General features: G+C 38.3%; 1 protein-coding gene across 1 annotated transcript in view; it reads left to right on the top strand.

The window, feature by feature from the left end:
* LOC119777037 (cadherin-24) overlaps positions 1-26,472 on the top strand; it is a 69,620-nt gene that overhangs the window by 23,079 nt on the left and 20,069 nt on the right. Inside the window, exons 3-6 of the mRNA XM_038275776.1 lie at positions 3,507-3,801; positions 10,241-10,360; positions 10,668-10,835; positions 24,226-24,407. Coding sequence (XP_038131704.1) covers positions 3,507-3,801; positions 10,241-10,360; positions 10,668-10,835; positions 24,226-24,407 — 765 coding nt within the window. The remainder of the gene's footprint in view (positions 1-3,506; positions 3,802-10,240; positions 10,361-10,667; positions 10,836-24,225; positions 24,408-26,472) is intronic.

Here is a 26,472-nt window from a genome sequence, read left to right as displayed (position 1 = left end):
AAAAGGAGTTTAAACTGGCAGTGGAGCAAATCTTTGCCTCTGGTTATTTTGAAAAGTTTATCCTCTGGAATTTTCTCCATCCTAATCAGTGGTAAAAATGCCTGATGCATTAAATCAAAAAGGAAAAATAAATAGCTGTTTGTATTTTCTGCTCATTTTATTTTCCTGGAATGCAGCTCAGATAGACCCCTTGTATCAGAAGAGCTGTACCCCCGCTCAATACATCACACCCTTCAAATCTGACAATGGCCGACAACAGCAGCCTTCATCGGCTATCAGATGATTTAGCTCAGAGCACACCTGAACCATCCAGTCCCACAGGTTTGATTGTATTATTTCACAGTGAGGAACTCTTCTCTAATGCAGCTATTGGCAGCCTCAGAATACCTGGAGCAGGCTTCCATCAGCTGTAAGACTAACAGGGAAAGCTGCCAGCCACTTTGTAGCTCGTAGTAAACCATATAGTGACAGTCAAGATTGGATCCTTACCAGAGCTGTATACGCCTCATAAATGTTTAATTTCCCTCTCCAGTTGTTATTGATACAAGCAGGGAGGGGTGTTAAAGCGATCAGCGGTAACAAGGGGCGCTCATGCCTTTTGTCTTTATTTTAATATTCATGTAATAAAATGCTGCTGCTGTGTGGAAGAATTGGAAGCGCAAGGTTTACCTCGCTAAAGCAGCTCACTTTGTTTTCCAGAAATAGAGAGATGAAATGAGGTGAAGAGAGATACTAGCAGCTCAAATCGCAGGTGCCTCAACCTCAGTTAGAAGAATCAAGTTTGCCTAAAGAAGCGGAAATAAACCCGGAGGTGTGTGTGGAGCAACAGTAAGGAGAAAGGGGGTTAAGAGAAGGAGATGGTACCCTCCTTTTCTTGCTTTATTTGGACTGGGATGGATACATTTCTTCCCCACTGTGAGAGTGTTTTTCCATGCTGGCTGAGGCGCAGCAGGACTGAACCAGCAATTAGACAGTGAGGAGAGAGGAGGTCTGGTTTGGAAGTAGAAGGCAATGGAGGGGGGGAGGCAAGGGAGGCACAGACTTCAACAAAGATGTCTCTGGTGGTGAAGAGTGGGATCAAAGCTAGTTTTAAGGAAGAAAGGATGGAGAGGATGTGGATGCAGGGAAGAATAAAGAAACTAGCATTTATCTTGCTGGTTGTTGTGTATATAACATTACGAGAGTATATAATCCCCACCCTCACATAATCCGTATGTTGGTTTTCTCTCTCAACTATGCATGCTTTATCTCATGTGAGCATAACTTGTCAAAAAGTATTCAGACCCTTTGATTTTTTTCATGTTTTGTTGCCTTACAAAGACAAACTTGAATGTGGTTTTTTGGGATTATACGTGGTAGACTCACACAAAATCCAATGCATAAATGGGAAATAGAAAGGGGATGATGCAATGTTTACCCAATTTCTGACAAATACAAATGGTAAAATTGGAATTGACATTTTTATCCAGGTCTTATAACCTTTATACCGCTGTAGAAATCCAAAGCAGCACATTGTATTCAGAAGTCCCTTCCGCCTGTGTGTGATTTATTGTCAGTATAATTCTAGATGTTTTGTGAGGCTACAGAGTAAATTATAGTTAAGCCTAAAGCACGGAGCACGGGTTTCCAAAGTGGGATTTGGGACTCGTAGGGGGATGTGAGGCAACAATTGTGGGGTCATGAGATTGCTTCTACAATCACTGTATGGCCAGCAAAAAAATATAATGAAATACATGAAGGCGAGTTTCCAGAGGAATTATCAAATTCAACATTTATTTATTTACCTTAGACATGATTAAGATATTCAGCATGCCATTAAATTGAAAACTATAATTAAATGTTCCATAGAATAAATAAAACATTTTTTTTAAATGATTAACTGAATAGGTATTATCACTTTAAAGAACTGGCTAAATTATGGAAAGGAAGTACTGATCTCTGCAGGAACTTTGTCATCTGATCAGGTTGAGCTATTTTCAAAGCAAAGGCAGGTGTAATTGCAGCAAAAGGATGTTCTACAAAATATTGATTCATCTAAATAAATGCATGCCCTACATGCATGCTTTGCTTTTCTGGTATGTATGATTTTCCCTTCAAACTAGAGAGGAATAATCCACTCTGGGTTTTTAAACTACCCTTAATCTCAATAAAAGGTGACAATAACAAAGCTGGAAAAGGGGAATGAGTATTTTTTTTTTCCTATTCTATGTATTCATCCTAGACCACAGTGTGGAGAAGTTGTTTGCACTGTTGTCTTGTGGGTTTGAGTCTCAGTCTTTTCATTTTCTTCCAATGCAAGCATAGGTTCTCATCTGGCATTTCAGCTTCCTCCAAAAACAGGCATGTTAGGCTAACTGGCTACTCTAAAAAATGCATTTTCCTTTGCTGTATGAGACTGCATGTATTGTTTGGTTTTGTGTTGCCTCATAAAAAGCATACACACCTTTTGCCAAACCCCTTGAGATAGTCTGGATAGACCGAGGAAGGATGCTGTAATTTAAACTGACTAATTGTACCCTGGAAGATAGGTCTACTTCTTTGTGCATCGGCACATTTCATGGTAGCAAATAAAAAGGCTTGAAATAAATATGCAAAATTGGCACTCAGATTTCAAGAGAAACTGCTCTGCATCTGCATTTTGAAGTCAAGGCTTTAGTTCTTTCGAGTATCTGGGGTCTGCAGCCGAGGTTGTGACTAAGCCTTGTGGATTATGAACATGTGCAGATATGCCTTGAGGACAGAGAGATGTGAGAGTCTCTGGTCAGAAGGCTAGATTTGATGAAGGCTGAGTAATCTCTATTTCTTCTATTTCTGTGTGTTTGGCCTTTTACCTATCTATATATCTCACTAATATCCTCTCTGCCGTTAAACACTAAACTCAGATTTTGCACAGAAGAGAGAAATAAAAAAGGGAAGGGGAGAAAATAAACAGAGTTAGATGAAGGGCAGGGGGCCTGAGAAATGTGAACAGATGGGCAATCTTGTAAGCGAGGTTACTTGATGAAAAGAGGAGAGGAAACAAGAGGGGGAAAAGGTGCTTTATAGGGTGGAGGCAGCGCTGGGCAGATGGTTGGAGAAGCAGGACAAGAAAGAGACAGATGGGTAGAAAGGACTGAAAGATTTTACGGATGGATACTGCCTGCATTTGCAGGATGTGTCTGTGATTATACATACATGACATTTGCTGGGCCTCTGTCCGCATCAGTGTTGATTTTCCTCTCAACGAACCCCCCAGTGGCATGTTTGGTCCAGTGAGTTAATTAGCTGCATGCGTCAGTACTCACTCTGGTCCCATATGTATGTTCCACACCTGGTGCCATTCCTCTCAGATTCACAGAGGGCATCTCATCTAGACACGATTTACCCATTCACACAGTCTGGAATTGCTTTTGCATGCCAAATAAATAAGTGGGTGTTAATGAGTGATACCTGCATCAGCAACCCCTGATGGATCTTGCCTGAAGGTGTTGTTGGGATTGTTGTCTGTTTTTTGTTTAATTTTCCAGCTGCACACAGATATGGACAGAGGGGACGGGCGCACCAAATACATGCTGGAGGGGGAGGGAGTCGGCTCTGTGTTTGTTATTGACGGCAACACAGGGAACATCCACGTTACCAAGTCTCTGGACAGAGAGGAGAAAGACGAATATCGTCTCATAGCGACGGCCACAGACCGGGAGACCGGCCGTGCCCTGGAGCCCTCCTCGGAGTTCATCATCAGAGTACAGGACATCAATGACAACCCGCCTGTCTTCCCCAGTGAGCCTTACGTTGCCATGGTGCCAGAGATGGCCAACATAGGTACGGCGCCGAAGGGGCAGAAAAGTGATACTGGTGCCTGAATCATTGGTGGGTTTATAATGTCACAGGCGTTGTCCTGTTGGGAGGTCAGCACATTTTCTCGATGGATTCCAGTAGAGGCAGCCAGGAAAGCAACACTGACTCTGTCAGAAATACTAAGTCTCCTCTTCTCTCGCTGATGTTTTGGTCAGTACACTGCAAAAAATGGAAATCTAATTAAGTAATTTTTACTTTAAATAACTGCATTTTCTCTAATTGAGGACGAAAGTGAGACACTTTGCCAATGGAACAAGACAATTTACATTTAAAATGAGAAAAAACTATTGCAGTGTGCTGATGAAGTTTCTCAGTCATCCAGGTCAAATTAAGTATATTCACCCTTAATTTGAGTAGGTAAATATGATGATTTGCCAATGAAATTAGTATCTTTTCTCTTAGAATAAGATAAGTAGATAATATGAACTTGAAATAAGACAATGCAATTGTTCCGTAAAAGTTGAAAAAAAATATCCACTGGACTTGGTTTCCTAGATTTGAAGACGTTTCGCCGCCTCTCTAGGAAGCTTTTTCAATTCAAATGTCTGGATCCGCAGTGAGTTGAGTCTTATATAGACAAGGCCTTGTATTGCTTGGAAACATGCAAATGGTAACCGATGAATGGGTGGAATGGAAGCAAACGACCCACTCATCGGTTACCATTTGCATGTTTCCAAGCAATACAAGGCCCTGCTTTTATTACATGTATTGGACCATAGAATGTTAGAAAATGATCAAGTGAAGTTACTAAAATGGAGAACAATAGTCAACAACAATAGGTATCAGACCAACTGGCCAATGTTAACCAATGGTTTACAGAAGTAACCCATTGGTTACCTAAGTAACTACAGAAACAGCTTATATTGTTCATTTTATTGATTTTGTCATATATATAAACATGCAAATGGTAACCGATGGGTGGGTCGTTTGCTTCCATTCCACCCATTCATCGGTTTCCATTTGCATGTTTCCAAGGAATACAAGGCCTTGTCTATATAAGACTCAAACTCACTGCGGATCCAGACATTTGAATTGAGAAAGCTTCCTGGAGAGGCGGCGAAACGTCTTCAAATCTTGGAAACCAAGTCCAGTGGATATTTTTTTTCAACTTTTACAGAACAATTGCATTGTCTTATTTGTCTTATAAGTTCATATTATCTACTTATCTTATTTTAGAGAAAAGATACCAATTTCATTGGCAAATCATCATATTTACCTACTCAAATTAAAGGTAAATACACTTAATTATTTATTTATAGATCATTTTTGCTGTGTATGTCTGCAGTGATCAGAGAGAGAAAAAGAAAAGAAATTTCCTGCATCACTAAGAAATGATCACTTACACTAGTGGTTCCCAAACCTTGCTGGGCCCCACTTTGGCTTACAAGAAAGGTTTTGCACCCCCCAATTAAACCCAACCTTTTTTCAAACTTGAACAATAAAATATAAACCACAGAAAATTATCAAATGCAGTAAAAAAAAAAAAGGACAATGTGCTTTAAATCACAAGACTAGCACATTTGAAATATAACTACTTAAAATGTAGGTGTTTATTTTACAAAATCAATAAAATGAACAATATAAGCTGTTTCTGTAGTTACTTAGGTAACAATGGGTTACTTCTGTAAACCATTGGTCAACATTGGCCAGTTGGTCTGATACCTATTGTTGTTAACTATTGTTCTCCATTTTAGTAATGGCACTTGATCATTTTCTAACATGCTATGGTCCAATACATGTAATAAAAGCAGGTACGAATCATGCTAATATCATATCGGGTCCATATCAGTTTCGGTTGATCCTCAAAACTTCCATATCGGTATTGAATCGGAAATAAAAAGTTGTATTGAGACTTCTATCATTAAGACTGTGGAGTGTCTCATTAATAATTTAAGACTTTTCAGTTCTTTTGGTATTTAAGCATTAAATAATACAGAGATCCACTTTTGGGTCCTCCTGAAAATGGGAAATACAAGTAAACATGCCATACAAGTAAGATAGATATATATTGATTTTTCACTGTCCAGAATATGAGTGGGACTTAGCAGCTAACCACTTAACCATGGCCAGACATGCAGAGCAATAATCAAAAGGTGAAAAGCAACAACTGAAAATTAATTTAGAAAAAGGAGTATCAATTTTAAACAAATTTAACTTTGCTGTCGGGGCCCTTTCTTTTTTTTTAAATAATACACAAAACAGGTCTTTTATTAATTTATCTTCTATCACACTGGATTGGACTGGATTTATTTTATTTTCTTTAAAAAAGAATAGCTGATACAAAACAAAAATGTGCAGAAGCATTATTTCAACCAGCTGCTGGCAGTTTGCAAATGATTAAGTCCACTGTATACCTACAGTTTAGACAAAACTTAAAATCACAGCTTGAAGATTAACATTTAACTTACATTTTTGTTTTATTCATTTTTCTCAAAGCTGTTGAGAATCTGTTGAAAAAAAAACTAAAGTTAAGGGTGATGGCAAAGAGATCTCCCTACCTCAAAGACCCCGAAATCTCACAAAAAGATAAATTGTACTTTTTATTTAGTTTCTGTTAAAACCAGAAAGACTTTTTCCAGAAGAATTGAAAGGGAATTGAAATATAAAACAGTTAAATAATTTGTTTAAAATTGATATTCCTCTTTCTAAATTAATTTTCAGTTGTTGCTTTTCACCTTTTGATTATTGCTCTGCATGTCTGGCCATGGTTAAGTGGTTAGCTGCTAAGTCCCACTCATATTCTGTACAGTGAAAAATCAACATATATCTATCTTACTTGTATGGCATGTTTACTTGTATTTCCCATTTTCAGGAGGACCCAAAAGTGGATCTCTGTATTATTTAATGCTTAAATCCCAAAAGAACTGAAAAGTCTTGAATTATTAATGAGACACTCTACAGTCTTAATGATAGAAGTCTCAATACAACTTTTTATTTCCGATTCAATACCGATATGGAAGTTTTGAGGATCAACCGAAACTGATATGGACCCGATATGATATTAGCATGAATCATACCTGCTTTTATTACATATATTGGACCAAAGAATGTTAGAAAAAGATCAAGTGCCATTACTAAAATGGAGAACAATAGTTAACAACAATAGGTATCAGACCAACTGGCCAATGTTGACCAATGGTTTACAGAAGTAACCCATTGTTACCTAAGTAACTACAGAAACAGCTTATATTGTTCATTTTATTGCTTTTGTAATATATATATATATTATATATAAAACTTATATATATGAACTATTTAAGCAGACTGGAAATAAAGTCAAGGATTTTTCTCATGTCTTAATTAGATTTGCTGCAGCAATAGAAGGTGAATTTTAAGGTAGGCTAAAGGTGCCAATTAGTGTGAATAGTTTTTCAACATGCTATCCTCAGTAAAAATGTTAAAATGTTTATAAAAACTGGGATCAATAATATCATTAGAATTCATCATGTATTCCTTTTGAAGAGCCCAAGCTTTTTAACGGTCAGTGGAGCTGATATTTTAGTCAGATATTTAGTCCTGCACTGAAAATCAGACCAGCTGTCAATTTTAAGGTAACCTAATTTAACTTTTCTGAGAATATCTAAAGTTCTGTACAAGATTTTTTGACTAACAGCCTACTTTCAGTTAGAAGGAGCTAGATTAATCTAGTTATTAATCTAGCTAGATAGTAGTTAGACTAACGGGAATGGAAGGACCTGTCTGTCTTTTCGTTCTGAGCTGTGGTTTCTGCAAAATTTTGTGTGACTCATTTTAGACACAGTTTTTTTTTACCCTCAGAACAACAGGTCCTTTTCTATTCGTAATGTTATGACTTTATTTTTTTGTAATGTTACAACTTTATTCTCAACATAAAAAATAAAAATCTCTAGCCTGGCCATAATACTCTGTTGTACTTGACAGTATTTCTAGTTGTTCTCCTATTTTTTTGTGATTTTATCTTTAATCAGTAAAGAATCTCTCTTTGCCAAAACAAGCTTTCTTGTTGACATCACATGAGGCATCCGATCCGAGTGCTCTCTGTTGTGTTTTTCTTGTTTTTACACTACTTCCTCCATTTATATGTATTATTGATTGCAGCGAAATGTTTGAGCTGTATGTAGGAACAGAGCTGCTTTAAAATGCATGGAAGCAGTTTGTGAAGAGGATTAATATGGACCTCAAATAGCCATACTGGATGCTGAACATTATTACCTATCATTTCAAGCCATATTGTTAGAAAAACCATGTGCTTCTTTTGATGAGTTCTTTTGGGGGGATTTTTAGCCTGACAGACAGACTTATAATGAGCCCAATTGGAGTCTTTAAGATCGAACTCTGGTTTAAAGATGTAAAGCAAAACATATTACAACCAAAAATCAGCTAAATTAAATTTAAAGTATAAAACAATTATTAGATCTTGAATATCCACTGTAAAGTTTACTAATGCCAGCTAATGAGGGTGGTTATTCAAAATACCTTAATATGAATTTTGAGTTAACTCAACAAAACCCCTAACCTGACTCCGCCAGATGGATTTGCTCCGCATATCCATCTGGAAACCTTCCGTTGAAGTAATTTTGGGAAGGAGCGAAAATACTGGTTAGCTGATTGGCCTATGTTGGTGATAGACGGGCCAAATAAACCAATCAGATCAACGAAGCATATGACGTACTAACAGCCAGGCTACTCTTACCGAAACCAGTCGGGAGAAGAGCAAAAACATCTTTTCCTCTGAGAAAAGCCTCCAGAGCAGTGTTTTGCTCTTTTTTTCAGTGAAGAAATACTCTGTAATTCCGATAAAACTTGCTCGATAGCCACGCTAACGCTAGTTTCATCGGCTGAAGCCGCCATGTTCTTTAGACTGAACTGTCGCGCTTCTCGTTGCGTCACACCTCAACCCGCCTCAAAGCCAACGCTGATTGGACGTTCGTTTGGTGAACGGCTCCAAATTTTCTTTAACGGAAAGTAGCCAGACTGATCTGCGAGTGAAACCTTGAAAGCTCGCGAGATCAGGATGGTCTCACGAGGCTACAAAACCCCATCAGAATTGGGGAAACTCTGTTGTTTTGGTTCCAGAATAGCTGATATCAATACGTTAAATTAACCCTGAGTATCTAAGCCTTTATTAAGGCTCGTTCACAGCGTGAAAGCTATCATCAATAGAGCACAGATTCAACACATCAACAACAAGCCAAGAGGCTTTTGCTGCTTGACAACCTTCTCTGATATTTCAAATAAGACATATTTAGTACAAAAGGAAACTAATTAACAGCCAGATTCTGCCTGACTGTGTGTTAAACTTTGAAGGAAGTTCTTCATTGAGTGTTTTTTTATGTACTTATGGTTGTTACATGGAACTTTGATTAAAGGTTGATGGACAGAATAAAATTCTTAATAAAATATAAAGTACATTTTACAAAGGGGATTATTTCAACATCTTCAGGCCTTTTTTTAGTAAATGTGAAGTATAAAATAACGAGGTCCCTAAATTTATTATATCCAGTGATTTCTATAAATTCAATAGTTTTTTCTATTTCACTGTACCACATATATTCCTTCTGAAGAGGAGAATAGTGCAACACATAATGGGGCGGGGCATACAGAGTGGTGCAGAGAGACAAACAGAAGCATTTCTAGTATTGAGAATAATTCTGAACCCATTTCTTTTCATTGATCAAATGTCCCGTTGATTAACAGAGCAGGATTTAGGAACACCAGGGTGGAAGTCCTTCATCCCCTGCACACAATGAGATTGGGATTACCACTTCATTCCATGTAGCCTCTGTAGCCACTGTACAAATAATATCATGCAGATATTTTGTTGATATTTATCTAACTAATCCTTAGTTCCCAGTAAAGAATTTCTGCTGGGGGAATTTTGCCAACAGCCTCTTTGTGGTGGATTAATTAAATAATAACAGTGGCTCATTCTTTGTGTTTTTGAGCTGTTGATGCAAGCATGACCCTTAAATCAACGTTAAGGGGCCTATAAAGCAATAAACTCGACTGAAAATGAGGAAAAATCTCTATAAAAAAGTCTGAAACAAAGCTTTGGACAACTTCCAGAAAGCCTGGGCAGCCGTTCATCATCACTACTCTACCAGATTACAAGAAATTCTGTTTTTTAGAGGCTAAATATAAACAAATTGGTTTAAGATTTCTGCAAAGTACTCTGTAGAATGTAGTTTGCATTTGACATATTTTTAACACAGTTGGGTTAAACATTTGGCTTCAAGCATAAGATCAAGATGACATTTAGAACATTTTGTGAGCACAGAGAGGCAGGAGGAATTGCATTATCCATTTAGCCTAACGGATTTAACCACTGAATACTCAAAGGAATCATTAAGGATCTAATAATAATTATAGCTTAATTTTGTGAGATGCTCTGTTTGCTTCTGTTTATTCCTCTTGTGTTTCACAGGCACATCCATAATCCAGGTCACAGCCGTAGACGCAGATGATCCAGCATATGGAAACAGTGCCCGTCTGGTTTATGGGATATTACAGGGCCAGGAGTTTTTCTCAGTGGACCCTCAAACAGGTTGGTTCCTACCCTTATATTGAGCAAGCATCACCTGAATTTAGAGCTGATGGTAAAACTCCACACCGTTAATCCTCATCGTATGCTATGTTTTATCCGTTCTCACCATATGTTCAGCAGAAAACTAGATGCTTTTTCTGACTAGAGTCAGTTTAGAAAGAGTGGTGGCCTGGAGTCACATGGTTGGAAATATCCTCATTTTAAAATGTATGACTCGCTTTGATGCTAATGTGAGGAGACGGCGTGTCACTGTGAAATCTGGAGCTGTTGTGAGTTTTGTTGTGCTCCCCGCTTTCCTCTCCACCAGGCATCCTACGGACCGCGGTACCTGATATGGACAGAGAGACGCAGGATGAATATCTGGTGGTCCTCCAGGCGAAAGACATGGGCGGGCATATGGGTGGGTTGACGGGTACCACGACCGTCACTGTGAAGCTGACCGACGTAAACGATAACCCGCCTCACTTCAGACGCAGTAAGCGCTACCTTATCGGATCACCACTTTGACTATAATTGCTTTCGATCCCTGTGGATGGAGGAGGTGTGTGAAGACTTAGGTGATAAAATGTCTTGTCATGACTGAGCTCTGATATATTTCCACCTCATCTGGATTCTGGATGTTCTGACAGGTTGAAGATATGATACGAGCTTCAAAGTAGCTAAACATTACGCAGAAAATGAGTCACAGGAGGAGGTTGCTAAAGTATTGACACCCTTTTGTCATGTTGCAACCAAAAATACTAAATATTTTATTTTGATAAAATCCAAAGTAGTTAATAGCTGTAAAGGGACGGGAACATTTTTTCAAATAAATTAATACTGCATGCTTTTATACTTTTTTGGAGTTAATTATTCCATCAGTCTATGCAGAACAAGTGAAGCTCAGTCAACCTGGGCAGATTACCTCTTAGAACAGGAACCTGGAAGCTTTGATGCATCCATCCATCCATTATCTAACACGCTTGTCCCAAGTGGGGTCGCCTATCTCCAGCTGTCAATGGGCGAGAGGCAGGGTACACCCTGGACAGATCGCCAGTCCATCGCAGGGCAACACAGAGACAAACAACCATTCACTCACACACTCACACCTAAGGAGGATTTAAGGGAAGCCAATTAACCTTACAGTCATGTTTTTGGACTGTGAGAGGAAGCCAGAGTACCCAGAGAGAACCCACGCATGCTCAGAGAGAACATGCAAACAAGCCAGGAATTGAACCCAGAACCTTCTTGCTGCAAGGCAGCAGTGCTACCCACTGCCCCACTAAGCAGCCCGGCTTAGATGCAAATTCACAAATTTGATTTAAAACAGGACTTTATGTAGACCATTATAATGTGAATGTATTTTTAACTGTAGCTTTGGGTGTATATTATGAGCTGCAGACTGGCTGTAAGACCAAACTTAAGGCTGGTTTATACTCGGAAAGCAGCTTGTCTGCGTGTGTGTTGCAGTGAAGGCAGACATGTCCCCACCCCTTCCGCAGACACTCTGGTGCACCTTACCAAAGTTGTAGTCCACCGAAAACAGGAGGCCTCTGATTGGTCAAATCTACATCCGCTCTACACTATGGGCCGGATTTATCAAGATCCAATTTTGCGTGCAGTAATTTGCGCTCGCAAACTGGAATTTTGCGCGAGGGGCGTAACCATGGTTTGCGGGTGATTTAACAAGAGAGATTGCGTAACTGGTGGCAGGTGCAAAACTGTTGGAGACGCCCTATTTAAATGATGGTTTTGCGCGTTTTGTGGTTTGCGGCAAAGTAGTTTGTAGTTTGTACAAACTAGTGCATTAATAAATTTAAATCTTACAGTGACACCCCCACCCCCTCCCAAAAAAAAAAAATAAAAAAAAAAAAAAATATATATATATATATATATATATATATATATATATATATATATATATATATATATATATATATATATATAAAACTTTGGCAACCTTTATTCCCTAATGTGGTATGTGGCTGAATTTCTACTTCACTGCAATAAAAAAAACAAAAAAAAAAACAGGTGTTTTGTATTGGCCTGTAGAAAAATGCACATACCAAATGGCTCACAAGAAGTGACTGTGGATAAGATTACTGCGCGTACGCATCCCCGCAGCATTGGCATGTTGCGCCACAGGCGCAGGGGGGAGGTTGGAGTTCTCCGGTAGGGCGTCAGGGCGACATGGCATTTAGAATGTCGGATAGCACTTCTGAAAAATGAGATTGGGAGATCCCAGCTCTCGCTGCAACCGTACGCTGGAATGACCCAGATGCAAAAAAGTGCAATGTTGCAAGGAGTTTTGTGATATCTGGTATTGCGTGGGTCCTCCTTGTGGCTGGCTCCAAATCCATTCGAAGTTCCCCCAACAGCTCCAAAATGGCAATGCTGGATAAACGATATGTTTTGATGATCGTTTCCTCGTTCATTGCAAAAATATTCACACGGAGTGAAAAAATGCTTTCTCTCCGTCTCCTTGCTTCATTTCGATGTCTCCTTCTTGCGACAATAACCGCTGCCATGTGTGCGCAATTACGCATACAGACCATTTGCACCTTCTTTTGAAACGTGTTAAATATAGAGTCAGATACCGTTAGAAAAATTGCTTTCAGGTTTGATAAATCACTTTGCGAGTGCTAAATTAATATATTTACATGTTCTCCTCCCACAAGACACACTTTTGCGTGTAAACGCCCCACATTGCATATTCATTGCAGAAAACGTACTGAATGGATAAGAGGCGCTATTTAGCACGTTTTAAAGACCAAATCCTTTTAGCACGCTGTTGATAGATCAGTTTGTACATTTTTTAGCGTGCGCAGTGAAATAGCTCACGTTTTTATACACGCAAACCTTTGATAGATCCGGCCCTATGTGTATTTCTTTTTTGTTACCTTACCGGCTTGTTTTTTTTTTCAAAAAGGAAGATGGACCAGCTAAAAGAATGAGGTGCGCGAGAACGCTGGGACCCTTTTTCCACCTGGATCCCCGCTCTTTTTCGCCCTCATGTCCCTCCTTTGTCGGACAAACTTGTCCCTTGCGTCTTTCCACTTCCTCACCGCCTCAGGACATATCTAAACCCACAGCTAGTTCATGGTTGCCCCTCTTGTGTTTTGGCATGAAACAACATAGCGCAGACCAGGCTTAAAAATTGGGCATAAATTAAAAATATCTGCGTCATACCTGTAACACACTGCTGCAGGAGTATAACCAGCACTTTTGTCCCAGTTTCAAGGTTTTTACAGCTTTTTACAGTTGTTGTTTCATGTTTTCATCCAAATAAAATAGTGAAGGGGATCTTTTACTCCACATTATTATAATCTGCATCACTGGTTGATTTGTTATGATCCTTCAGCCAGATGGTGGCTTATAAGGAATATCTTGGCTAAAGTTCTCTAGGGGTTCCTTAATATTTTGCCTTTATTCCTTTAATACTCTTTAACTGAAATCAATAAAATATTATGTATCAAACAAATTTTTACATTTAGAAAAATAAAATACATATTTTATTTATTATATTTACTGTCATCTTGACAAAAATGAAAGGGGGGGTTGTTTGTTTTATCTAGTTAATGGATATTAGAATATTTATATTACATCACAAAAATATGCAATATATATCTTCCCCTTTAGCAAACCCGACCTTTAAGAAAAACAGTCAGATGATTTTTATTTTCCGCACTGGGTAATAAAAAAATAAACAGTATGGTGTTATATTAACAAACACAATTTCTTTCCAATTAAATTAACCTGAAAAGTTTATTGAAAAAACAAACAGACAATTAAAAACAAACAGAAAATTATTCAAATGTCCAAATAGGTTTAATTAAACTATTAAAAAATATAAATCACCTCTGCATTCAATGTTAGGAAATGTTACTAAATGAAATTGTAGAAACATAGCAGTAGAATTTACTGATTGGGATTTATATATCAACCCAAATCAAAAATGGTTTTAGACAATCTTTACTAGCGAGACCAGTGTGAGGCCAGTGTTTTTTCATCAGGGTGAAGAGAAAAAAATTAAAAAAGAGTGAGCCACATTGTAAAACTTGCTGCCCCAGACCCCCTTCAGTGGTACGCCTTTATTTTAAAATCATTTTAAAGTGAAGCTCTAAAGGTTAAAAAAAAAGTCCAAGATGTTGCTACACTTCTATTAGAGGAAAAGTGCAGTCAGCAAGGAATAACCAGTGGGTCATTATCTATACCTAAAACTAATACGTTCGAATTTATCGTTAATCCTAAAAAAAAAAAAAAAACATTATTGTCTGTCGCGAAAACCGAGTCTGGGAGTGGCCATTTTTGCCCAAATATAGTACAACCTCACTCCTGACATCTTCCAGCATTGACATCCTGGTGCGGTAAGCCAAGCGCCATTCTCCCCGCTTTACTAGCAAAATTAATGGCAAACCACTAGACAGATCTGCAATCAACAACAATTATTGAAGATTTAAAGAGGACTTCACCATTGAAATTTGCGTGAACTATAGTGAAACTGACAATGCCCACGTGCATGGCAGTTGGATGTTGTGATAAATCAGGTAAAAGTGAAAAATATAAATTTGTTATTTCATCTTTCCTATTCATGATCCACCTCGGATGTTGTTGAACTTCTGGCCAGAGAAAACATGCGTCAATAATCCGTTACTCTCTGCTTCGCATATTGCACTGGTCGCCTTGTGAGACCATCCTGATCTTGCGAGCTTTCAAGGTTTCACTCGCAGATCAGTCTGGCTACTCTCCGTTAAGAGAACATTTGGAGCCGTTCACCAAACGAACGTCCAATCAGCGTTGGCTTTGAGGCGGGTTGAGGTGTGACGCAACGAGAAGCGCCACAGTTCAGTCTAAAGAACATGGCGGCTTCAGCCGATGAAACTAGCGTTAGCGTGGCTATCGAGCAAGTGTTATCGGAATTACAGAGTATTTGTTCACTGAAAGAAGAGCAAAACACTGCTCTGGAGGCTTTTCTCAGAGGAAAAGATGTTTTTGCTCTTCTCCCGACTGGTTTCGGGAAGAGTAGCCTGGCTTGTGGTTGTGTTTTCATCGTCGCTCTGTTAGTACGTCATATGCTTCGTTGATCTGATTGGTTTATCTGGCCCGTCTATCACCAACATAGGCCAATCAGCTAACCAGTATTTTCGCCCCTTCCCAAAATTACTTCAACGGAAGGTTTCCAGATGGACATGCGGAGCAAATCCATTTGGCGGAGTCAGGTTACTGGTCGTTACCATCATGGATAATAGCGTGTTGTGACAAACACCAGCACAGCACTGGGACTTGCTCAACAGCCGATACCGCACAAACCAGTAGGTGGCAGTAGTAGTTCTTTGACAAACATGGATATCTCCAGTAAAGCACATTCAAATGGAATTACTCTGAATTAAAATACTTATAATTTATTGAAAAGTATGTAATAATTTCATACTTAAAGTACTTTCAGAAGTTTGTATTCTGAATGTGACCGAACGTTTCCTTTAATGCCAGATATGTTGTCTAAACCACATTTAACAGATGTCTTCTTGGCAGTTGCTTAATGTTCTCCTTGCCCGTCCTTATGGCAGTAATGTTTTGGTTAGTTTGCAGTTGTTCTGTGAAGAATATAATTTATTTTATTTATATAGTGCCAATTTACAAAATTGTAATCTGAAGACACTTTACAGAAAAAAATCTGTCAGACTGTCCAGTCAGAATGGATCAAAGTTTTTCCTCTAATAAAAACTAGCTGATTGCATCGACTCATTGACTCCACAGGAAAATTACTTACAGAGGTGCTGAATCCAGTTTTTATCTAACTGTCCCCTTTCTTCCTCAACTATCTGCATCTAAAGTCAAAGCATTGGAACTTGATTATATTTAAGGATCTAAAAGTAAAGCTGAATACACATACACACCACAGCTTGTAATTAGTTTTTTTGGGGGGAAAAGCATGTATTATAACTTGTACCTAACAAATATGTGCTGCTTTCTGTTTATCAAATTAAATTAGGAGTGAATCAATTGAATCAAGTGAATAATCACCTATTTTAGTAAATAATCAATCATTTAGCTATTAAAGGGGAATGCCAGTATGACGTCACACACACTCCGCTTTGTTTTAAAAAAATATGAATTTAAAAAATATAACCGCAGATGTCTGGGGGACAGTGATTCACCTACATGTTATGAATGCTGGCGTACCATAAAGAATAAATGATGAACAGTTTAGTTTGTGCCTTCAAGTCGTTGCCCATAGGAAGACGTTACTTGGATATAACCTAACAGTATATCTTCCTAACAGCTCCAAATGACACAAAACTCATATGGGTGAGTAGAACATGATGTAATAACGTAAAATCAAGGGCCCAATGTAAAAAAAAAAAAAAAAGGCGTTCCCCTTTAATATCTAAGAAAAAACAGTTATATATATAAATATATATATATATATAAATATATATATATATATATATATATATATATATATATATATATATATATATATATATATATATATATATATATATATATATATATATATATATATATATATATATATATATATATTTAACAATTAAGATGAGAACATTTTGTATCAGTAAAGGTCCTCTATCCAGAACTCTGCAAGCTTTACCTCTAGTTTCAGTTTCAGCTTATTGTAATACAGTGAAAATGATCTCCTAGAAAGTATGTTTGAAATTGATCATTGATCATAATTCATCATTTTAAAACAATAAAGAAATAGCCAATTAATCATTGGTTGCAGCCCCATATTAAACCAAAAATGTACACAAATAGATTTTTGGTTTTAAAGAGAGACAAACATTAAAAAAGGTTCTTCTAATAGAGAACTTCTTTCTAAGGCACTATGTACGAACATAAACATCCCTCTTTGGTCCCTGAACTTCACATGATGGCATCTTGATGCAGAAGAGTGAAAGATCATGCCCCCCTTTTTCCCATCAAAGCTTTTTCCCTGTTCCTTGCTATTAATATTTCATCTCATAGTTCAGTGCTTTCTGCTTCAATAGACAGCAAAATCACTGCAGAATGTGTCTAACACTTTTAGACACTCTATATACTATCTCTACTCTGTATGTTTCCCCTCTCGTCTCCCCTACTTCTCGTTCCAGACAAACGCTGCCTACTGCCATTCATCTTCATGTTTAAAGAAGCCTTTCCTTATGTTGATTTATTGTGCTTCAATACAGGGTTTTATGGGAGCAATATTATAATTCCAAACGGCAGCAGTCTGTTATTTATTTACTGATATCTGGCAATATATCCCCACTTCACTGCAGGGCATTATTTTCTCTTTGACAATAACGTCACACTTTTAGCAAACGGCTCATTTAGTATGCTCTTTGAAAGTGAAGGGTGTGATTTTATTTTTGTTTAATGTGCCTGTTTATGGGGAGGAGGTGCTGATTTGATTAAGGGGAAGGTTCTCGTCTGGATTTGATTTTTCCTTTTATTTTTTTTTCCTGTGCTGCACTACAACACACAGAGCTTGTTACGGAATGCCAAGTAAACCTGCCACAGATCGCTGGCTGCCCTTTAAATGGCTGTAAAGTGGACACTGTTGTCTGTGCTGAACAATAACAGCAGAACAGATTAACTCTGCCAGGCTGTAATTCTCTGTATGAAAAGCTTAAGTTTCTTCAGATTTTGCCGACATTTCTAGAAGATGAAATTAGTTTGACAAATGCCAAAGGGCTGTGACAAAATGTTTTCCCTTACAGATTTCGGTTCATCATTCTTGTTCTGGTATCACACAAACAAAACCGATGGTAAAAAAAAAAACAAAAACATGTTTTTTTGAAAAATCTTTATTTCATTGAGTAGGGAAAGAAAGGTTTCCAAATTAACAGTTTTAAAGATGTCCACGAAAATACCATGCAGCCTGACTAGATTTTAAATTTTGGAAGGTGTACATCTTCTTATATGTGGTATAAAACTAATATGGCATTAAGCTGATGAAGATTCTTAGTCATCCAGGTCATAGTTATTCCGTAAAAAAAAAAAAAAAAAAACTGGACTTGGTTTCCAAGATTTGAAAATGTTTCGCATCCCCTCCAGGAAGCTATCTCAATTCAAATGTATGGATCCGCAGTGAGTTTAAGTCTTTATATAGACAAGGCCTTGTCTATATAAAGCGAAACGTCTTCAAATCTTAGAAACCAAGTCCAGTGGATTGTTCTTTTTTTAAAACTAATATGCCATTAAGCATAACTAAAGCCTAATATCAACATTGAAAAACAAAGTTGGAGTGGACAGTGTTTCTCCACACCATGTGGTCCAAAACGTATGATGAAATTCCCTCTTGGGGGCCAAAACATGTTGAAGTGCCCTCTTTGCAGCCAAATTGCATTCTAAAGTGCCCACTAGCAAGCCAAAAAGCTCACTGAAGTAACCTCTTGGGTGCCAAAACGTGTTGAAGTGCCCTCTACGTCATGGCTAAAAACAAGAGAACCCAGTTTTCGAGGCAGACATTTAGATTTCTCAAACGCGTTTATTGAAAAAACAGATCTGCAGTGAATAGCGGGGGCGTCTAAGGCAGGAGTCTCTGAAGGAAGAGAACACAGGTTAGTGACTGTGCTGGTCTTAAAGTTCAGTCCATGCCCAGAGAATGAAGTTGGATCCAGCCAATCGGCTGCCAGCAAGATGAGGCAGGCGCCACATAGAGAGTCCCAGACGCTCCGGAGGCTGGAAAACAGGGAGGAGAACAGATCTGAGCAGACGAACGAAGGCAGGATAATCCAGACGGCGAAGCCAAAGCTTGTTGAGGAAATGCTCCGCATTCAGAACCAAAGATCAGAGGTCCGAACAGATACCGAAGGAAAAACCAGGATGGTGACAGAAATCAATTCCATGTTCGGCACACAGGCAGAAATCTAACAGGTCAGGCAAACAGATCAGAACCGGTACAGGCAGGGTCAGAGGTCCAGAGGCAGAACAGGTGAGGATCTGGCTATCAGAAACACTTTGGTACAATAGAAAACTCTGACAACAGGCTCGATAATAATCTGGCCCTTATGGCTGGAAGCAGGCAGGTTAAATAAAGGCTGCCTGGAGCAGGTGGATCAGATAAGCAGTAATGAGAAATTGGGCGGAACTAGGCAGGTGAATAAAATGAGTAATCAAGCCAGTCGTCAGCGCCAAAATCATGACACTCTTCAGTGCTGAGCATGCGTTTCTTTATACAGCGTAGAATGTGATTTTAAAGACTCACTGCCATTTATTACAGAAACCTTAAGAGTGCAATAACATTTTTACACACCATTAAGTGATGTTTTTATTTTATTACATAGCTTTATTTGAGTATATCATGGTGTAATGAAGATTATGAGACATGTCCTTATGTTAAAATATATGATTTAAAATTTGTTTTGATGATCTGGATCAGTTAACCATGACAAAAAAAAAGAAAAAAAGTAAAGGTGAAAAAAGTGCCCCATAGTACTGCTATAGAACAAAGGACACATTTCAGTGGTTTGATTGTTTAATGTTATACCCTGACATTTAATTAAACACCATTTTAATTAATGAGCTGTTTAGTGTAAGAGTATATGAAGAATGTTGCCTTTTTTCCCGACGTATATAATGTCAGTCACAGAAATGAAAAGTGAAACAAGCAGCCGTTTGACTCTAACCACTTTGAGCTTCCATTTAATTAGAAATATATCCATGTTAGCGCGTGGTAATCAACATGCTCATGTCTGTTACTCTTAGAGTGTTCATTTGCTGTTTTCTCACTAGAACCAAAAAGACAGCTTTGAATTTTTGGAGATAATTGGTCTGAAACCAGAACTTTTCAAAGTTTTAGGAGGGAATCCCAGAGGAGCTTCAGGCTTTTTTAAAAGGAGGTTGGAGATCAGAAGTTATTACAGTAGTATTCAAAAGCAATGCCTTCAATGTTTAAGGCCCTGATATGATTTCAGATAAAGTAGTTCTGGGATAAATCAGAGACATATACATTATGGGATGTCCCATTTAAAGCGAGTTATAATTACATTTTTCAAACATGTAAAAATATATATAAAAAACATTAGAAATGCAAGTGAATGTATTTTACTGGGGTTTTATCTGTTTCTGTCAAGCTTAATCAGATTAGATGGAAATAACCAGAGAAAAAGTATTTTCTAGTTTAACTCAGATTTCAAATGATGAGTTTTGGACTTGAATGGGCCATTCCTTCATGCGAAATACTTTTATTTAAACCATTCCAATCTGCCTTTTTGGTTTTGTATAGGGGAAGTGTTCAACAGGAATTACAGTTTTTGTTTTCCTGAAAACAAAGGTTACACATTTCATTTTTGACTTATGAAACAAGACCACCCTCTCCATATCTTCCTCCTACATAGTCTGAACTTAAATGCAAATGGGCCTTCCTTTAACTTCCGTTAACAAAAATGATAAATGGTAACTAACGTAGATTAAATTACATGTGGGTCACCTTAGAAAGCAACTTTTTAACCAGAATTTATTCAGCAAATAAGACAAAGTCATGCCACACTTTTCAGTTTATTCATCTACAACAGCTATTTAAAAATCCTTTATTTCTATTACGCAATGAAATGTTTTTGCCAGATGTAATCCAGATAAAATTATCAAATTTAGCATTTAACAACAGAATTTAATTTGACCCACATCCTATACATAACTGAGACATTTATAATATCTTTGGCAATAAACAAATACAATCGGTCTCCGCCAGTCACGTGACATTTGTTGCTAAGACGCCATTTTTGGTGGAAAAGGCATAGTGTAAACAACTGCAGCATAGCTAAACGAAGGACTAAAGGATTGAGTTTGTTTCTCTGACTATATGGAAAAAAGTAAGCAGAATGCGAAATAACCGTACGGTGTCGTGCCAAGGTAGTTATCCCTGCGAAAATTTGTATCCCCTCATCGGGAGCGCGCACGGAGTAGGAAGAACAACCCGAGTTAACTCCGCCTCAATTCCAACGTGCAGAACTTGAAATTTGAAAGGTTTTACACGTATGAAAGTTGAGCTTTACTTTCCACCTAATACAGGACTGTCTCAGAAAATTAGAATATTGTGATAAAGTTCTTTATTTTCTGTAATGCAATTAAAAATCATGAAATGTCATACATTCTGGATTCATTACAAATTGACTGAAATATCGTAAGCCTTTTATTGTTTTAATATCGCTGATTATGGCTTATAGCTTAAGAAACCCAAATATCCTATCTCAAAATATTAGAATATCGTGAAAAAGTATACTAGTAGGCTATTCAACTAATCACTTGAATCGTCTCATTAACTCGAAACACCTGCAAGGGTTTCCTGAGCCTTGAAAAACACTCAGCTTGGTTCAGTAAACTAAATCACAAGTATGGGGAAGACTGCTGATCTGACTGCTGTCCAGAAGACCATCATTGACACCATCCATCAAGAGGGTAAGACACAAAAAGAAATTTCTCAAAGAGCAGGCTGTTCACAGAGTGCAGTTTCAAAGCACATTCACAAAAAGTGTGTTGGAAGGGGGAAATGTGGCAGGAAACGCTGCACAACCAAGAGAGGTGACCGCAGCCTTAACAGCATTGTGAAGAGGAGCCGCTTCCAGAATGTGGGGGAGCTTCAAAGACAGTGGACTGAAGCTGGAGTCCAGGTATCAAAAGCCACTGTTCACAGACGTGTCCGGGAAATGGGCTACAATAGCCGTATTCCCAGGGTCAAGCCACTTCTGAACTCAAGACAACGGAAGAAGCGTCTGACTTGGGCTATGGAAAAGAAGCACTGGGCAGTTGCAGAGTGGTCCAAAGTCCTCTTTTCAGACGAAAGCAAGTTTTGTATGTCATTTGGTAGTCAAGGCGCCAGAATCTGGAGAAAGGCAGGAGAGGTGCAAAATCCAAGTTGCTTGAAATCCAGTGTGAAGTTCCCACAGTGAGCGATGGTTTGGGGAGCCATGTCAGCTGCTGGTGTTGGTCCACTGTGTTTCATCAAGTCCAGAGTAAATGCAGCTGTGTACCAAGAGATTTTAGAGCACTACATGCTTCCATCTGCTGAAAAGCTCTATGTATATGATGATTTCATTTTCCAGCATGATCTGGCACCTGCCCACAGTGCCAAAACCACCAGTAACTGGTGTACTGACCATGGCATTACTGTCCTTAATTGGCCTGCCAATTCCCCTGACCTGAACCCCATAGAGAATTTGTGGGGTTTTGTGAAGAAGAAGCTGAAAGACACCAGACCCAACAATGCAAATGAGCTAAAGGCTGCTATTGAAGCATCCTGGGCATCCATAACACCTCAGCAATGCCACAGGCTGATTGCCTCCATGCCACGCCGCATTGATGCAGTAATCTGTGCAAAAGGATTCCCAACCAAGTACTGAGTGCATTAATGGACATTTGCAAATGTTTGATTTTGTTTTGCAGTTATAATTTTTTTCTTTTACTTGGTTTGAGGAAATATTCTAATATTTTGAAATAGGATTTTTGAGTTTTCTTCAGCTGTACGCCATAATCAGCGATATTAAAACAATAAAAGGCTTGCGATATTTCAGTTGATTTGTAATGATTCCAGAATGTATGACATTTCATGATTTTTAATTGCATTACAGAAAATAAAGAACTTTATCACAATATTCTAATTTTTGAGACAGTCCTGTATGGTGGTTTTCCCACGATGCACCGCGCCCGAGGTAAACATCGACGTCACCTGGCGCAGACCGATTATGATTGTCTAGGAAATATTTGAGTAAAATGATCTCAGCAACTGGAATTCCTGGTAATTTATGTGCTGAAAATTTTTTCATGCTCTTTTTATTAAGATACTGTATGCTGAAGTAATGCTAAAAAAATAAAATCCCATAATGCTCTTTGCCTGCAGGGTTTATCCCATGTGCACCATGATGTGTCGCGGATGTCAGTTTTAGACAAAATTAACACTTTCTTTACTTTCTTAATGCATCCATGCCACTTACCAGCTCCACAAAGCACAGAAATTCAGACATGAAATGAAATGTTAGTGAAAGGAAAGGGAGAGATGGTGTAGCTGTTGTCCTGAAAGAGCAGTAGGCAGCAACAGGAGGGTTTTCAGACTGATCAGAGAGAAAGTAAAAAAAAAAAAGCTATTAAATCAAAATGTACTTCCATCCATATCATTAAGCATAAAACAGTCAATTGCTCTGCTTCTGCTCCATCTGCAGGATTATTATCTCTAAAATACAATGATAGCTCCACATCTCTGTACCTTTAACACAAAGCTGTTACTGTATTATTTTTTTTTTCTCTTGTTGGAGTTGTAACCAAGTGAATAATTGTTTTAGTCATTATACACAATAAGGAAATCTTATTTTTTTTCCTGCAGGAACAACCTTTACATCAGAATTCAGAAAAGATTTATGGTTTTATGGCTTCAGGTATCATGTTTGCCTAAAATATGCTGTTTCATATTTATTAAAATGATCAGTACCAGCCATGCATTCCATCTCAGAATTTTCCTTGAAGTGAAAACTGTATATTCTTTATTTCATATTTTCTTGCCCCCTGCCTAATAAACATGTCTATATATTCCCCAAACTGCAGTTACTGTAGAATTCATTTTTCCACAGAAACAGGGGGTTGTTTAGCCGCTTTTATACATTAGCATAGCCTCAAGAAGAAATCTTATTCCTTGAATGATTTACTGCGATTTTTGCACCAACCAATAACTCTTGCACCACAAGCAGACCTGTGATATACGATGATAAATATGACAGAGGGGGAACAATGCTCTAAACTTCATCATGAAATCTGTGCAGGAGAGCAGCTGCATGCATTATGGTAATGCCAGCTTTGTTTTGAGTCAGAAGGGAGCCAAACAGCGCCCTCATGAACATTCAGTGCCAGCTCTCAAACTGCTCCATTCATTGTGCCCCCCCACCCCCCTGCAGGCGCATGGTCGTTCTCTGTGTCGGAGCTAGCTGCACCAGGTGTGGAAGTGGGCCGTCTCACTGCCACCGATCCTGACCTGGGAAAAAACGCACAGCTGGAGTTTACCATCCTGGATGCAGAGGAGGCAGAGATTTTCAACATCACTCGGAGAGCCAAAGAGGCGGTCATTGTCCTGAACAAGGTGAGTGACGACTGGAGGGCACCTGCTGAATGTCTGCAAAGCAGTTAGGGTTTATCACAGGATACATTTAAAAATCATAAAACGTAAAAGCCTGTAAAGTGCCTTACTCTTTAATTCATATCCCATTTGCTGAAGCTATAATTCCATACTTTGGTTTGTTTTCTTGGGACACCAACACGCAACACTGCATAATCATCAGGAAAATAGTTAAGTTCAATCTTTAAAAATTCTCTTTTAACTCTGAGACCCTTACCTGGAATCTGGTGCAACCTTTTGCATTCCTCAGCCCCCTATTAGTTTGGAATTCAGTGCAAGTCTAGCTGTTCTGTGAAGGACTTAGATATTTATTTGAGAAATTATAAGACAACTGGATTATTAAAACAAAGAAACATAACAGGAGAAAGTTGTGAAGCAGAGGTCATGGTCATTAGCGGACCGTCATCTGAATTCGGACCCACCTGCTGGCTAATCCGGTCCCAACCTGATTTAAAACATTTAAAAGTTACCGCATGTTGTCCGATGACAGTGTCTAATTTCACTTGCGCCGCTTCTCCTGTTAAAATGGTAAAGCCGTCTGGAGTGCCGGGACCAGACTGTATGTGATACAAATTAACCAATGAGCTGCTGTCAGTCTGGGTTGCTGCTGCTCCTACTTTTAGACACAGCAGGCAAACCTGTGGTTAGCCGGGCGATGGGAAAGAAGAGAAGATGATGAGAAAAAGAGAGCAGAGAAAGTGTGGACTGCTGGAAGAACTGTGGTGAACTGGTGAAAGAAAAGTGAAATGTTGTGCTCAAAGATGACCCTGCACATTTTGAGTATGTTTGGCTCAACCTGCTGCTGTGAATGCTCCATATGAATATGTTTATGGTGGATTCTCCAATATGAACATATTCAAAAATAAATATGGATCCAGGCTCAAAATGAGCACCCTGATATGTGCTTTAGAATGGCTTTGTCTCCATTTAAACCCAGGTTTAAAGCCTCGCAGGGCAGCATAAACCCCACTGCTCTCATTAAGACAGAAAAAAGAAAGAAGAAAAAAGAAAACGGTCAGTTCAGGTGTTTTATAAAATATGTGAATCAGGAAATTGTCTATATACCAAACTGAAAGATTGTTGTTCTCTACTTCAAAAAACACATTAGAATTTATTAAATGTATAACATGGATGCATAAAAACAATATTTCTATTTCAGTGTTAAATTCTGTTTAAAGTAACAGATTATGATTAGAAATGTCTCCGGACCTTTACTGGTTGTTTATTTTCTTTATTCGAAACCTGCTTATTTTTAATTGGTTACCTCTGTTGTAAAGGAATAAAACAAAGTTAGATTAGAACAAAATATCCAAAGCCTTGAGCATGGAGCTCTGTTTTTTCCATCTTCTGATAATGGATATAATAGTATAACCTTATGAACACATGGCTTTCCAACCAAATAGTTCAAGTTTGGAGTATAATTTCGATATTTAACAAAACAGCTATTTGTCTTATAATTTATTCCTCCAGTGTTTATCAAAGAAAGGCAGAAGTAAAGCCGTTAGAAGTTAAGTTTGCAGAAATATGTTATGAGATGATTTGATAAAATGAATTTTGGTGGTGCATTCCACCAAAGATGGCATAACAGACTCCAGATAATCCTGAACACACTGTCTAAACTTTGAAACATGGCAGCGTTATCCTATGGGATTATTTTCTTTGTGCTGAAGACTCTAATCCCACATAATAATGCCCCCGCTGCCATGTTTGCTGCAAACAGAGAAGCTGTTTAGAGTCAATGGGAAACTGGGTGAAACCTGGTAGGAGTAGGTGATCCTATTAGGAAGGCTACTAGGTGTCAAAGTCAGGTTCTCCTGCAGTCTTTAAACATGTTCTGTGGTTCAGTGTAATTGGTCTTAGTCTAATTCATCTTTTTGAATCATCTACCAATGCAGGAGACTTCAGACCATGGTGGACGTGCATCCTCCAGGACGACAATGAATTTAAACAGAGGCACATAGATTAAACTAAAAACTTTAGATTACCATTTTTCTTTCAATCCTGGTCCTCAGGATCCAAATGTCCCACA

Source organism: Cyprinodon tularosa, unplaced genomic scaffold (assembly GCF_016077235.1).
Source record: "Cyprinodon tularosa strain WSP-4 unplaced genomic scaffold, ASM1607723v1 ctg98, whole genome shotgun sequence".
Lineage (NCBI taxonomy): Eukaryota > Metazoa > Chordata > Actinopteri > Cyprinodontiformes > Cyprinodontidae > Cyprinodon > Cyprinodon tularosa.
This window is presented reverse-complemented; position numbering and strand designations above follow the sequence as displayed.